This window comes from Semicossyphus pulcher, unplaced genomic scaffold, assembly GCF_022749685.1.
Source record: "Semicossyphus pulcher isolate SPU_LCO1_2020_fin unplaced genomic scaffold, fSemPul1.0.p SCAF_7, whole genome shotgun sequence".
NCBI classification, from domain to species: domain Eukaryota; kingdom Metazoa; phylum Chordata; class Actinopteri; order Labriformes; family Labridae; genus Semicossyphus; species Semicossyphus pulcher.
Genome location: NW_027211748.1, coordinates 25222955 through 25237774, shown reverse-complemented (window position 1 = coordinate 25237774; position 14820 = coordinate 25222955). Strand labels below are relative to the sequence as shown.

General features: G+C 42.9%; 1 protein-coding gene across 1 annotated transcript in view; it reads right to left on the bottom strand.

Moving 5' to 3' along the window:
* brinp2 (bone morphogenetic protein/retinoic acid inducible neural-specific 2) overlaps positions 1-14820 on the bottom strand; it is a 239961-nt gene that overhangs the window by 137305 nt on the left and 87836 nt on the right. Inside the window, exon 2 of the mRNA XM_069685311.1 lies at positions 596-1048. Coding sequence (XP_069541412.1) covers positions 596-981 — 386 coding nt within the window. The 5' untranslated portion in view covers positions 982-1048. The remainder of the gene's footprint in view (positions 1-595; positions 1049-14820) is intronic.

The following is a 14820-nucleotide window of genomic DNA, read 5'->3' as shown; positions in this document are numbered from 1 at the left end:
TCCTGTGCAGGGTCGCGGGGATCTGGAGCCTATCCCAGCTGTCATTGGGCGAGAGGCGGGGTTACACCCTGGCCCGATCGCCAGTCAATCACACGGCTGACACGTAGAGACAGACAACGTTTCCCGCTCACATTCACACCAAACAGACAATTTAGAGTCACCAATGAACCTAACGAGTATGTCTTAGGACTGTGGGAGAAGCCGGAGTACCCGGGGGGAAGCCACGCATGCACGGGGGAGGACATGCAAACTCCACACAGAAGCTGTGAGGCGACTAACCACTGCACCACCATGCAGCCCCAAAAGAAACTCGATTCAACTAGCACCAGTATGTGGTAAATCCTCATGCACAGATACAAGCTAAGTTTACAACATGACATGCTTTGGTTCCCTTCTATATTTTCAAAGTGCAGGAGCCCCTCTGAGGTCATGAGCTGAAAAGGTCGGGAAGCTCTACTTAAGCAGGAAGGCAGGTAGTCTGAGATATAAGAGAGAACTCAGCCACCATCCTTCAACCTGTTGAACTATTGAATCCTGCCACACACTGTTTCTTTCTCTCTGACACACATACAAACGCAGAGTCGCCTCCTCTCACCTGTAAATCTTGTATCTGGTAGAAAATCCCTGCTGGAACCTCTCTCTGAACTCGGTGTACTCCGGACATCTGTGGAACGGGCCCTTCTCCGACAGCAGCCAGTCCAGCTGCCCTCCGCTCTGCCTCGTGTTGAAGCCCCACGCCGAGGAGCTGGACGGGGACGAGGAGGAGGACGACGAGGACGTTAATGAGGGGGACGACAGGGAACCGTGGAGCGCCTTCCCACCGTGTCCCCCACCGCCCACTTGTTCAGCTCGGGCGGGCCATGGCAGCCATAGCAACACCCACGGTAAACATAAGAGCATGAAGGAGGACGCCGACCATCTAGCAACGCCGGAGGAGCCATGGGAGCAGCTCTCTTTTCTCATTGGCCAAGGAGTCGCCATGGTCCTGGTGGTGATGTACTAGGGCACCTAGCACCGGCATTTCTTCTGACAGTCACCTCCCGCTGGCCTGAACAAGAGACACAGAAACATTCAGCTTTAATTTCATGATTGGAGGTTTGAAACACATTTTTATCATATGAAAGAATTCCTCATTTTGCTGTCGCTGACATCTCTGCCCACATGTTGTAATTACAGTCCAAAAAATGACTGAGCAGCATAATGTCCCCCAAAACCATCAGTCATTGCAGTGTGACTGTTTCCATCTTGTCTGCTGTGAATGTGCACATGAAAGGAATTCTCTGCATGTCAGAGACGCACATAATTATTGTTATTAAACCATGAAAATTTAATAAATCAGAGGGGCCTTGCCTTCATCCCCCCAAAGACATTTTGTTCTATTAAAAACCATATTTCACTGATGAGGGCACTGCTCCTCCATTCCTGCTTGTCACTTCTGATGCTTGACTAAACCCAGTTTGACTTTCATGCATTTTCTCGTACATAAAACTAAATATAAACATGTCTCCGTGTTAGCCAGTGTTAGCATCTATCGTCCCCAGCTACATGCACATCGGGTTCAGCACTACTGCAGTCCAGCGTGTGGTCAGAACGCACCATGTCGCTCCCTGACTCATACAGGTCAATACTGTCTCAGCCGAACAGCTACAACAGATGCTGCACCTTCTGTGTGATCACATTGAATCTGCTCAGGCTTCCTGTAATACAATCTGTGTTGTTATATTCAGTGGATTTGGGTGTTGTAATCTACCTTTGTGCTGCATTCACTGTCTCTTACACTGCACAGTTAGTGTTATAGATTTCCCACAATCCCTTTACACAACCTTCAGACAATGAACACGGGCTAAATCCATGTGATGTAGCCGCAGCTGAGATACATGACAGCAAACCTCAGTATTCAATTTTCCATTTACAGTAACATCAACAAGTGAAAGCACATGCATGATTGATTCCTTGCTGCTACTGGCCAGACGGTCACTCATTAATCTGTGCAGGTGGACGGTCAGTGGTGACACAAACATACCCTTGCATACAAATAAGTTCTCACTGGGGCTTTTTAAATGTGCTTGTTTTTATGCAAATGAAGGTGAAATAAATTGCAACCGACCCTGCAGTATACTGACACAGAATGACTTCATAATCGACTGTAAACTGTACGTGCTAAATGATTTCTTGTCTGCCAGGAAGGGACAGGACGGCTGATTTGAAGCTGCTGTATTCACAATGTTTTTTAACATCAGAGGTGGAAAGGGACTCTGCAAAAGGGAATATATTTAGATGCAAATTCAAGTCACGTTCAAGTTCAAGAGTATTTTTTTTGTTTGAAGAAAAAGGAAGAAAAAAAAAAAGATTGAGTGCATGCCTGAAACTTCACAAAACATAGTAGTTGAAAGCAGAGAACGAGCAATAACACCAATTAGACATTTTCAATCAAGAGAAATATTTTGATGGATAACATGATAATAATATCAAGAAGAACTCCCAAGGCACCTCCTTCATCTCCCTCATTAAAAATTCCAGAATCTACATAGGCCCCGCCCACTACGCAAATTTCCATCCGCACCCTCCGTCCCAAAACAAAACACGTCTCTGCCATCGTTTAGTGGCAACTTGTTGAAACATAGCTAGCTTGAAATGTAGTAATTAGTAGTGGTAACGTTAACGTTAGTAGTCAGTAGTGAGTTTGCAGCAATTACGATGAAGTGGTTGCCATAGGTTACACATAATGACATGCGTAGCGTCACCCCGTCCATTAATGGGATTGGCTCCTTAGGTTTGTGACGTCTCAAACCTGCCAATCTGAAAACGTGTTGTTCAGCCTGTCCTTGGTGCACTGCAGTTTAAAAGCAGACAGGCCCAGCCATGGAGATGACTGCTGATGTTGTCCCTGATATGTCTTGTAGCACATGAAGAACACCACATGGAGATGTTTACAAGGTTAAACACTGCTGGAGGGGGTTCTTTAAGCCTGTTTATACGTTTGTTTTCTGCTTTTGAAACTTTGGGGCAACGAGTTATGATCATCTGACATTACGGTTTGCAGTGTTGTTATCTCGAGATAATGTGATGAATAAGTCTCAAGAAAACGACCTGAAATGACTCGTTATCGCAGGAGAGACTTCACATAAAGTTAAGTTAAAATGAAAAAGTTAAAAGGTACAATTTGTGTAGATAATAGGTAAAAAGTAATTAAATATTTATGTAAAATGAGGTTTCAGATTTTTAAATTATCCAAAAGGTAAAAGATGATTTAAGAATTATATTGAACAAATATTAGAAATGACCCAGCACTGTAAGAACTTCTGTTGAAGAGGTGCTGAAGTGATAATAGCTCAGTCAAAATGTAATTATATTCGTTTAAGCTTTCAGGATGATTGAAAGGTACTTGGAGGAGCACTTGTAATACATGATGTGTTGAATGTGTGAAGTGGCAGCAGCACAGCGACATGTCTGACTGCTGTCAGGGTTTTTTTTATGCTTGTGTGTTTGGACAAGTATGTCATCACCCACCTCCAGATCAGGGTGTTAGAGGAAAACACACCCAACACATCAGCCCACTGCAGCTCATGTGTGAATTCATATCGTCTCACACCGAACTCATGCTTCAACCTGCCCGCATGCAGTCCGTACACACGAACACACGCTTCATTAACACTTTATTTTAGGTGACTCTTTATGGTGCCCTTTGGAGAAGTAGAAGCGCGCTCTTCATTTCACTATTAATGACTTGCAGGGCTGCTGGGTGGAGCCTTCGGGGAGAATCAGCATCACAGAGCGGATATGTAAAGTAGCGGAGAAGATGCTTTAAGTGGATTGGGATCTTAAGTATTCCCAGTTTGTCTTACAAACAAATTAGAGAATTAATTTCAGGTGGATAAATGCAGGCTCAGACATGAAAACCACAATACTCAGGGTGCTGCATTTTTAATTTTCGCTCCCCGCACCGAGAGATTACCGCAGTTTGAAAAGGCAATTAGCAAAGTCATGTGTCAAACGAATGTATTTATGCAACCAAGAGAGGGAAGAGAGTTTGATGAATGGAGTGTTTTGCTGATGCTGTTTCTTATTCTGTGTGGCCCAAAGGTAGAGCTGGTGCAAATTAAAAATGTGCCGCGTGGTGGGTGCCTAATTTCTCTTTTTCTTATGTCATGTACTGAGGAATAAGACAGCAGTACATTAAGTGTTTTTCGATATGCTGATTATAACAGGTTTCCTGTGATACTGAAAAAGAGCGTTTACAGGTTAAAAAATTTAAACCAGAGATGGTTTTAAAAGAAGCACAGAGAGATATCTCCTGTAGCCATGTCACATTGGTTTAGTCACTGCCCCGCTCCTTTTAGGGGTCCAAATAAGTCCAAATAACTGTACAGGGAGGACTGACTGTTAGGAGCAATTCTTTTGACCAGCAGTCATCATAGTAAAGACTGGAACAGTTTTTCAGACGCCACCTATCTTTCGATCATCCTGACACTAAAATAACATGTTTCAGTCAGGAGATAATAAGACGTCCTTCTGTCTCAGTAACAAACTCTCCCATCATCTGGCCATACAGGTTTCTCCTCTGTCGTGAGATATGGGGCCACTTTCACAAAGTTAGACTCCGACTACGGGCTGGAACAAAGTAATAGTCAGCCTTCAGAAAGGCACCAAAATGTATTTATTGCACTTAACTGTTTTTTTCCCCCAGTTTTTGACTGATCTTTGGAATCTTAAAAAAATATGGTGTCTGTGCCAAACGCTGAGCTCCCTTCACTCCAGCAGAAAACTTGTAGTAACAAGGAAATTTAACAAAATCAAAGCTTGTAGAACAAAAGGGTGGCTGATTTTCACAATGGAAACTTAATTGTAAATTAGAGTGTAGAATAGACTAGAGAGAATAGATTTTTAGGCTTGGAATAAATCGATTTAAACCATCCTAAAAGTTCAGAGCAGTCAATAACATCTTTGTGAAACTACTCCCTTTTTCTGTTGATGTTTAGTTCTTACTGCTGCCAGAAATCTAACTGAAACCATGAATCAAAAGTAAAAGAGAAACTTTATTTACTTAAAGATGTAATCTTTAACTTCTCAGTTTTGTTCTCTCTGGCGGCACCTCATGGCCATAAACGGTAATTGCGGGAGCACACGTCCCAGATATCCAGACAGTGTTGCATGTGTGACGTTCACGGTTGGCTCCGGTTGTAACTCTTGATTTTCCTTGCTGACGGTCACTTTCCTTGTCAGACTGTTTGCTTCATCTGAGCGTCCAATTTGTTTCTTCATCTTAGGATTTTCACTTATTGTTGAAGTTGTATCTGTAGTCATCCATCTTTTCTTTGTTTGTTCAGCCATAGTAGATTACTGTTTACTCGCAACACTTGCAGAGTGCAGAAAAGCAGCCGCTTAGCTCCGCCTACCCTCTCTGGCAGACCAACCACTGCTGGCTGATGGAAAACGCGTCACTAACTGGGTGCCGCTTGTGATTTTTTCCATGAAAGTCGCCACAGACACCCAGTCTGTAATACTGCAAATACAAAGGCTTTCATCAGTGGGCCACAGGCTCAGTCACCATTGTGTTACCTCATTTGGCGATACTTAGTGACTTAACAGACCTTTATTTAAATGAAAATACAAGGATACTTTGAAATGTAGACTGGAGGAGCTGGGGATCGAACTGTAGACCTTCCGATTGAAGGGTGACCCACTGTACCTCTGAGAGTACTTATGGAATAGATAGAATTATTGAAACCCTTTTGCCATGTGTGAGAAAAGCTCATTATCAATTAGTCCACATGCGTTTCCACATTCACTAATGAATCGTAATGTTTTCTGATCTGCCTCAACTTCAGGCATCGGAGGCCTAAAGTAGAAAAGTAGGGAGACAGCAGTGATGTCATTTGTTTTCAGGCATTTATATAAGAACTGAAATGAGACTAGATGTCCTGTACCTCCGAGAATGACTCAAACAATACATGAAGATTCTGCCAAGAGCAAGGGCTCCTTACAGGAAGAAGAAGAAAGGAAAGAGAGGAACAATGGAAAAGACGGAACAATGCAGCCAGAGAGGACGACGAGAGAAGTCTGAAGGAAAGTGACGTGCAAAGAGGAGGAAGTGGGAGAGGAAGGGAATGACAGGATGTAAAATGAGAGAGAAAAAGGATCTATAGGAGAAATGAAAAGAGGAATCTTCTTTTTCTTCTCTTCTGCACCCTGACTCCCTTCTTTCTCTATCTAACTCACTAGCATCCAAACAGTGTCTGTCTCAGCTCACACATGTTAGAAGTGATGTTGATTTAGAGAAAAAACAATCCTGCGATGGTTCCCGCTCGGTGGAGCTGTGAGATTTGCCTTTCAAATTAAGTTCTGCAACTTCTTAAAAAGCCACCTCTCGCCGAAGTAAGCGATCTCTATAACTGCCAGCCCTCCTTCTCCTCCGCTGCCCTCCTCGGAGACTCTCCCGCTAATTATAAAATGCATAAAACATGCCGCGAATGCCAGCGAGACAATAGAGGGAAATGTGAATTTTTAGCCCTGACATTTAATGTTCGCCCTGCATTATTCACACACCCTATGCCTATTTACCCTGCTCTCTCCCAACTTGGGGGAGCAGGAGGTAAAGTGAAAAAAGGCACGAACATCTCGGATCCATATTGGAGAGAAGTGGAAGGAGGAGGAGGGCCGGGGGGGGGATGAGGGCATGCAGGTGGAATGGAAAAATCGACCACGTGTCGCTCTTAAATAACATCTCGGAGACGACGGCGGAGTCAAGGGTGAGCCGCAGCGTATGTTTATTGGATTTTTTCCGTCGCCTTAGCGAGCAACGAGTGACTTGTCGTACCGTGTTTGCACAAAAAGGGGAAGGCACGAGGGGAAAGGAGGGAAGTGTGAGAGGTGGGGAAAGCTGGGAGCGGAGACGGAAAGACAAGGAGGGAGTAAACGAAGACAGACAGACTATCTGTCGAGCTGTGGAGTAGCACGCATGAAATAATGTACGATGGACAAAAGGGACTAGTTTCTAGAGAGATCCAATGGTATACATGCCCATTCATCCTTTCCAGTATTAGATTTATCTCACAGAAAAAGCTGGAAAATGCAGTTTCAAAGATGCTAACATATATTTGTTGTTGCCAAATCTGTTGCTCATGTATAGGCTCCTACTGGATGTAACAGGCCTGTAAACCTTCCCCCAAACGTCGTCATAGATGCACATCAAAGATGCACTTAATATGTGAAACATTTGTGGATTTAATTGTAAGATATTAAAAGTATATTTTATGGTTGGGTATCCAGATTTGCACATTTTGAGATATCTTACAATAGAATTAAAGATCTTGTTATTTTGCAGATATTGTCCGCGTCTTTGCCGAATAAAAACTCACCACATTAAAATGCACCTTTTTTTTGTGCATGTATTCCAGCACCAGCCGAGTCGCTCCTGCAAGAACTCGTTCCTTAAACCTCCCACCCAGCCGCAGAGTGACCGAGCTAAAGGCTAATGTGTGAGCGGTTTGACCTCTTGACTCGTTTAAGCAATCCGTGCTCTAGTTTGGACGACGAGGAATTATGTGGAGAGGCCGGTGTCCGAGCTTTTCTCTTCTCTTACAGCCCCCCATTTTTCTCTGCAGCAGAGAGCGTGAACCCGGAGCAGAATGCATCAGCTCACTGTCTGTGTACTGCAGTTAGCGCAGCTGGGAATCCTTATTAAATCTGACACACATATGCATTCCGTGTCCATTTGTAGGCGCAGATATGTGTGTGTGCGTTTTTGTGTGCGCGTGCTGCCGAGCACCTGGCCGGGCTCTTGGCAAACATTAGAGCCGGGGGAGGTCCATCAGCATTAGAGGCCAGCTGTATTCCTCAACCCCAGCAGCTCACTACTCACCTCTCAGCATTTATGCGAGTCAGCAGCAATCGCCGGCCAGCTGCACACCTGCTCTAACCCCCCTGTAATTCAGGCTCCCCGCACACTGAGGCTCGGGTGGATGTAGGAAGGAGGAGGGAGGGGCTGCATGTGACAGAGAGAAGGAGCGAGAGCTGGAGGACAGCTGGAGTAGAAGGATTGATGCTGACAGAACGGGATGACAGCCAAAGAGAGACAAACAGGGAGGTTAAGAGAGAGAGGCAGAAGGATAGACAGAAGAATCCAGAGGAAGAGACAAAGGAGAGGAGAGGAGAATGGCAGAGACAGAGAGGAGATCAGATCTACATTTAGATGTGAGCTCCGCTTGGGCAAAGAACAAACACTGGCTTGAGGGAACAAAGCGGGTGCCAGATTTCTCTGCTTGGATCTTTGGTTAAAAGGTCCATTTTCTGAAGTGGATGACGGACTGTACAAGAGAGCTTTCAGTGTGTTTGTTCGACTTCAGGTGTCTTATATATTTCATTTGGAGTTTTTTTACATACAACATACTGTACATGTGAATCAATTGACTTACATAATCATAACAGAAGCAGCTGGAAAACATGACTTTCCCAACATTAAGTCAACATTAAGTCTGCACAGTGGTGCATGTTCTCCCTCCCACAGTCCAAAGACATGCTCGTCAGGTTAATTGGTGACTCTAAATTGCCCGTAGGTGTGAGTCTGAGTATGAAAGGTTGTCTGTCTCTATATGTCAGCTCTGTGATTGACTGGCGACCAGTCCAGGGTGTAAACCCGCCTTTCGCCCAATGACAGCTGGGATAGGCTCCAGCCCCCCTGCGACCCTGAGCAGGATAAGCGGTATAGATAATGGATTGCAAGAATTCAGACAGCTTAGCGAGGCAATACATTCAGTAGTATGAATAGATACCGTTTACTGATTAAAGGTATCCTGTGGATTTTGCTCTTTATTATGTTTCATTTCCATCTGCTTAAAAATCTCTCTTCAGGCAGTTGCAGAAAAGGAAACCTGCTTAATGAACCTGCATGTTCTGCATGCAATTGTGTCCTTCCAGTGGAATATTGCATAATACCTGGTTATGACCGGCGGCTGACCCGTCTGCAAGACAGTTTCACACCGCTAAACTACAGAATTATACAAAATGACATCACATGACATAAAACTTCCTGAAAAGGCCAAATGTAGCGATCTCACGTTGCATTATTACGATCTGAATTTATTGGGCCTTCTTCCTTGAGCTTTGAGCACTAAACTTCAGATTGGAGCTCCAAACATGAGTCAATAAAGCATTCAGCCGATGAAGCCGAGACGATATTATTGGACAACAGTTATAAAATAAACTAATACAAACGCTGTCTGTTTGTTTCTGTCGGGCGAATTGAGATAATTAAACGCATCACTGTGAGCTCTTTTAACATTCGCTAGATTAAATGATTAACCATGACCCAGAGCACTTATTGATTAAAAATAGGTGTGGTTACAGTCCTACTAACGATTGATCTCTTAAATGTTATTGTGCCGCCTGAACATGTTAAACTACAAAATAAAGAACGACAAAATAAACAGACTTTCAGGGGACCATTACATTTAAAAATCACTTTATGCGCACCACAAAGGTGAGCCACAATCAACATATATAGATTAGGCAAACCTGTGTGTATGTGTGTGTGCACCCTTTCAGGAAGGGCTATAGATATATAGGGCTTATTGTCTGCCTGCTGTGCCTCCTATTCGCTCACAGCTGCAGAGAGCAGTACCATCAGCTATCATATTAAGCAATCTAATCAACTCTGCACTGAGTGATGTTTGCTAACTGATTCTGCAAAGCTTGTTTAATAATTTTCTTTTGTGAAATGCCAATATGACTCTGAAGGATCCGCTGAATTAATAGAATAATATCTTGTGCTCTGGAATATTTGTTCAAACAAGCCTGATGACTAAAATGATTGAAAGCAGTAACACGATCTGTCAGAGTGAGGAGATATTTTCACTATAAATATTCAGAAATAAAAACTGACAAGTTATGATGGAGCTCCAAATCCATCCACGTCTTCCTACACACTGCAGGCAAACACAGACGCACTTGGCCTGATGAAATGGCACTCAGAGTCTCTTTAGAGAACTCTGCAATCTGGCTTCAAATTAAGCCACTTCAACTCATCTTCAGCGTGTTCCTTTCTGTGGCTGATGATGACTTTCCAAAGCTGCTTATTGACACACACAAAAAAAGGAAAACTTTCTGATTAAATCGGGATCCTCATACTCGTGAGCTAACTCCTACATGTAATGGTAAATATTTCACGAGGCCTTGTTTACAACCTGCGGAGGCGATTAAGAAGCGTCAGCTCTACCTCGAGCTGCGCACAAAAACACACAAGACTTGTTAACCACCCAGGGAAAGAAGAATGATTAAGGATAAAGAAAGTGTACGCCAATTAAATTGTGTGACTGGATTAATCAGCCGAGGACAGGAGACCGAGGCATGAAAGGGCATCTGATTAAAATGGAAAAAGAGAAACATGTAATTGGCTTTTTCTCAGACTCACAGCGCCTACAGGCTGAATCTGTTCTTGAACAGGCAGGAAACCAACCCCCTCACTAAAACACACGCACATTCACCCACACACATACGAACAGACACACAAATGGCTGGATTACAAGGCAGCAGAGCCAGCAATAATGTCAGCATAATGCCGATAATGTCGGGAGACACACTCTGATGGGCTGTGGTTGGAAACTGGAACCTCCAACAAATTATATGCTGTGCTGGCTGTGTGTGTGTGTGTGTGTGTGTATGTGCGTTGCCACGCAGCACATATTACATCCTTGTGTGTTACCGTGTGTGTTGTGCGAGTCTTATCAGTGGGTTCTCTGGCCATCTCCAACTAGACAAACAGCCATATGGTCAATTAAGGCCCATCAATACCTCTGTTAACATCTTTACCAGCTGATAATTAAGAGAACAACAGGCTGTCAGCAGCAGCAGCACGCTCTGCTGAAAGTCATATCTCCGCACAGGCCCCTCACAGGCCCCGCCCCGCTGCCTGCTGCTCAGTGTGCAAAAGGAATAAAAAGGCTGTTTTGGTAAGACCTTGCTCAAATAAAGTGTTACAACACATTACAGGTCATTGTCTGTTCACTATTAGCATGCTACAGCTATTGAAATATGCCCTCTAAATGTATGAACAATATGTTGGATAATTTATTTCTAAGAAAACTTTATTTTTTGTTTACAATGTCAGCAAAATAATGAAAGTTTAAAATAGTATCATCATCCTTTAGAATGAAACATATTAGAATAAGAGTGGAGTGTTTTAGTACTTGCAAAAGTTTAAGAGGACTTAGGTAAGGCCCGCGAGCCGATCTCGCCAGGCGTTAGGGTGGCTGTGGCTCTGTGGGAGAGTCTCTCAAGGTTGGTGGTTCGATAGAAGTCACATGTTAAAGTCTCCTTGGGCAAGACACTGAACCCCGAATTGCTCCCGGTGGCATAGCCATCGGGTATGAATGGGCATAGATCTGATTGGAGATTGGCACTGAGGCCTTTGCCATCAGTGTGAATGAGTGTGTGAACAGTTAGTGTAAGAGCAGCTTTTAGTGGTCAGAAGAATAGAAAAGTAAAGTCCATTCCATTCACCATTCACCATTTATTAGTGCAACTAGATCTGCTAATAAAAGGATAAGACACTGACACATGGACTGTGACTTTGACACTGTGGAATTCTTTAACATCTTCTCTTGGCTCTTTTTTGTCTTTAACAAGAACCGGAAGAAACCGACATAGATGAGCTTATAATCCTTTTCCTATCATTAGCAGCAATGCTGTTTCCACGATGTACAGTATATCACACATTATAAAGCAAGGCACTGGTCACAGTCTTTTCTAAGAATGTCCTAATATTTTCTAGACTGTATTTAAAGATTTATGTCCATATGTTTCTCGAGTATGTTAAAACCGCTTTTTTTACAAAGCACTTGTAATGTTTTCTAATTTTAGACGAACCACGATGTGATTCAGCGGACACCCGCTGAAAGCAGCCATATGTCAGAACAGCTTGAGTGCCACATCACTAGAGGTAGGAACACTGAACAGTATGAGCATGTCAGTAACTTACATATAACAGCCTTATTCGTTAATCCTCTGGAACTTTGTGGACAGGTGCTGAAGTAAAGCTTCAGTAATACAAACAGTGATGAGAAACTGGCTGCGAGCTTAAACATTCAAACATCTGATTCTGATCAGTTATGTGACAAATCATTGGCCTCTAAGGTGCGTTTAGGTTTTGTGTAAAGTACGTGCTTTTTTAAGATTTCAGTGTGATGTAATGAAAATGGAAAAACGGGAGTCTGTACCAGTCTCTACATTGTGTTTTATTTTTGAAATGACCGGATGCTGTATGCTGTTTTCATGTGTGACTTCCTGTTTGGAACGATCTGCTCTGTTCAGCTCGACGCGTGCTTGAAGCGGCCTCCGTCATGAATAGACCCGGCGCGTATCTTTAGCGGAGCACAGCGAAGAGTAGCTTCTGAGAGCGCGGCGCAAGCTGTGGAATCACGAGCATTGACTTGAAGTGGGCGCAATCGACTCCGGTGGGTGCGGCGCACAAGGAACGCGCCGGAGACGGATCCTGTGGAATTTGAGGGTCAGATTTCCATCTTATTGACGTTTCTATATTTGTTACATGGATACATAACAATGAAAGAAACAGCTTTTCTCCTGACTGTAGTTTATCAAATGGAGCATTTCATGACAGGCAATTATGAATCTTATTGACAGAGGCGGCTTCAACCACAGGTGCTTTCCCCGTGAATGTTTAACGTATACAGGCAGATGATTTCTGTTACCGTCATCAAAGCCGTTTCATTTTGTCTTTTGAAATCTTCCTTTGAAATGTTATATTCTGCACGAATGAATGCATTTCATTGATATGCATGAAACCTGTCAATGGTTTAATTGTTGGTTAGAGTTACAGCAGATGGTGCTTGCAGTTTAATTGCGGATGCAAATGTATCCTTTTGGAATAAGCTACGTTATAACTTTCTACAAAATATTATAATTCTCTATATTTAGGCTCAAACATTTACAAAAAGTTTAAGATAAGGATTCAGTAATTAGGTAGGGTAATTAGAGAAGATTCTTCTCCATGAAGCCCAACATGTATAACAATCCATCCCTATCTCTCAATCAGCACTAACTCCCTCCTCCTGCATCAAAACATCTCTTCTCCCCCCTCCCTCCTTCAACTCTCTCCATCTATGGGTCTGATAATAACACAAGCTGCTCAATACTGAGTCAAGCAGCCCCATAAAGTCCCAATATGCATACTGCAACATCTCCTTTATTAGTTGCTTGCTAGTTTAATCCCTTCCAAATAGGTCCTCACAGAATCAGCTTGGCTACGGCTGATTTTCTGCCAACTGCAGCAAAAAAGCAAATTCTGGTAATTGAAAGGACTGTGGGGGATGGGGAACTCAATTACATAGCACCCTACAGACATATAGGCACATATGAAGCTATGTTTGGAATATACATGGCATTCACTTATGCTAATATACCTGTTTGCATGAACAATCTGCTCTAAAGTGAAGGTAATGATGCCAAGTGGTCACTCAGGAAGCATTCTAGAAACCATTTAAGGAGGGATCCCAGGGGAAATTTCCAGGAGATTGAGATCGAAAAACTTATAAAGTAGCACAATGGTTGGCTGGCAAGTCCTGAAAACATAAGCAAGAAATACAATAATCCTTGAATCTGATTATAAAGTTATCTGATAGCTTGTTAGCCTAGCGTAACACAGCTAAAGGGACCAAATCTGAAGAGTCGGTGGAAACCAAAACCAAAGGAAAGTGCGCATTTGTTATCTTACCAGACACTGGTCTTGACATGCTATGTTGCTAAAATAAAAGCATGTTTTTAGCTTCATTCACTGCCCCTATGAATGACCAAGAATCTACGAATATTGCTTTAAAAGGTACCTTTTTGGGCATTATTTTAAGTAATAATATCTTGCCAGCCCTTCTTGCATTATGTAAACACTTCATCATGCCAAATGTAAGCTAGCAAAGTTGGTCCGCTACTTCTAAGTTAGCTGAAAAAGGCAGCATCCAAATCTTAGCTGCCTGCAAAGGGTCCTTTTCTTAACCTTGATCCCAGTGCACGAGCTTACAGAGGACGACTTATCAAGAAAAGATCAAATGTCATGACACAGCTGCTAATTACTGAACAACCAAATGCTAATGCTAAATATAATCAGTGTTGTCTGCATCCACTTAACAGACAGTGAGCTCAGACACTATGTTAACAAGCTCTTAGTGGAGCGGTCTACAGCTGAGTAAAATCTTTACATACACAAACAGTTGGCTGATAATTGAACCATCTTCAGGCCCCTTGTGGCCCATAAGATGTTTACCAGTCCAGCCACGTAGGCTAATGGGGCAGCCATGCAATTAGCAGTGGCCCAAATGTAGCTCTAATGATTACGGCTTTGACCGAAAAAAACACTAACTAGCCACAATGTCATTGTGATAATGACGAGATGGCGTACGATGTGCCAGAAAGCTGATTCCTCACATTTTCAGTGCCGTTAGTAAAAGCCACATTGTTAACCAAACACATCCATTAATGAGCTTATGCTCGCTTTTGTGGACACAGATGTTTGAGCGACTGAATACACAGATTCTAGATGTACAGTGGTGCTCCTTTAATAAATGAATCACAGTACGACATAGGGATGACAGTGGAATTTTTTATATAGATGTATTTGCTGAGTGATTTCTGCGATTGCTTTTGTTATGCGGCGCTGATAGATAATGGTTTATTTAATGTCAGTTTGAAGGTTGATTTGAGTTTGATTGATTTTGGATGGGCTTCAAAATACTATTAATATTGATTCCCTTGCATCTTGATGGTCTCACTCTAATAATGTTTGAACTGCCTCTGATACCGTCAGTCATTGCAAGC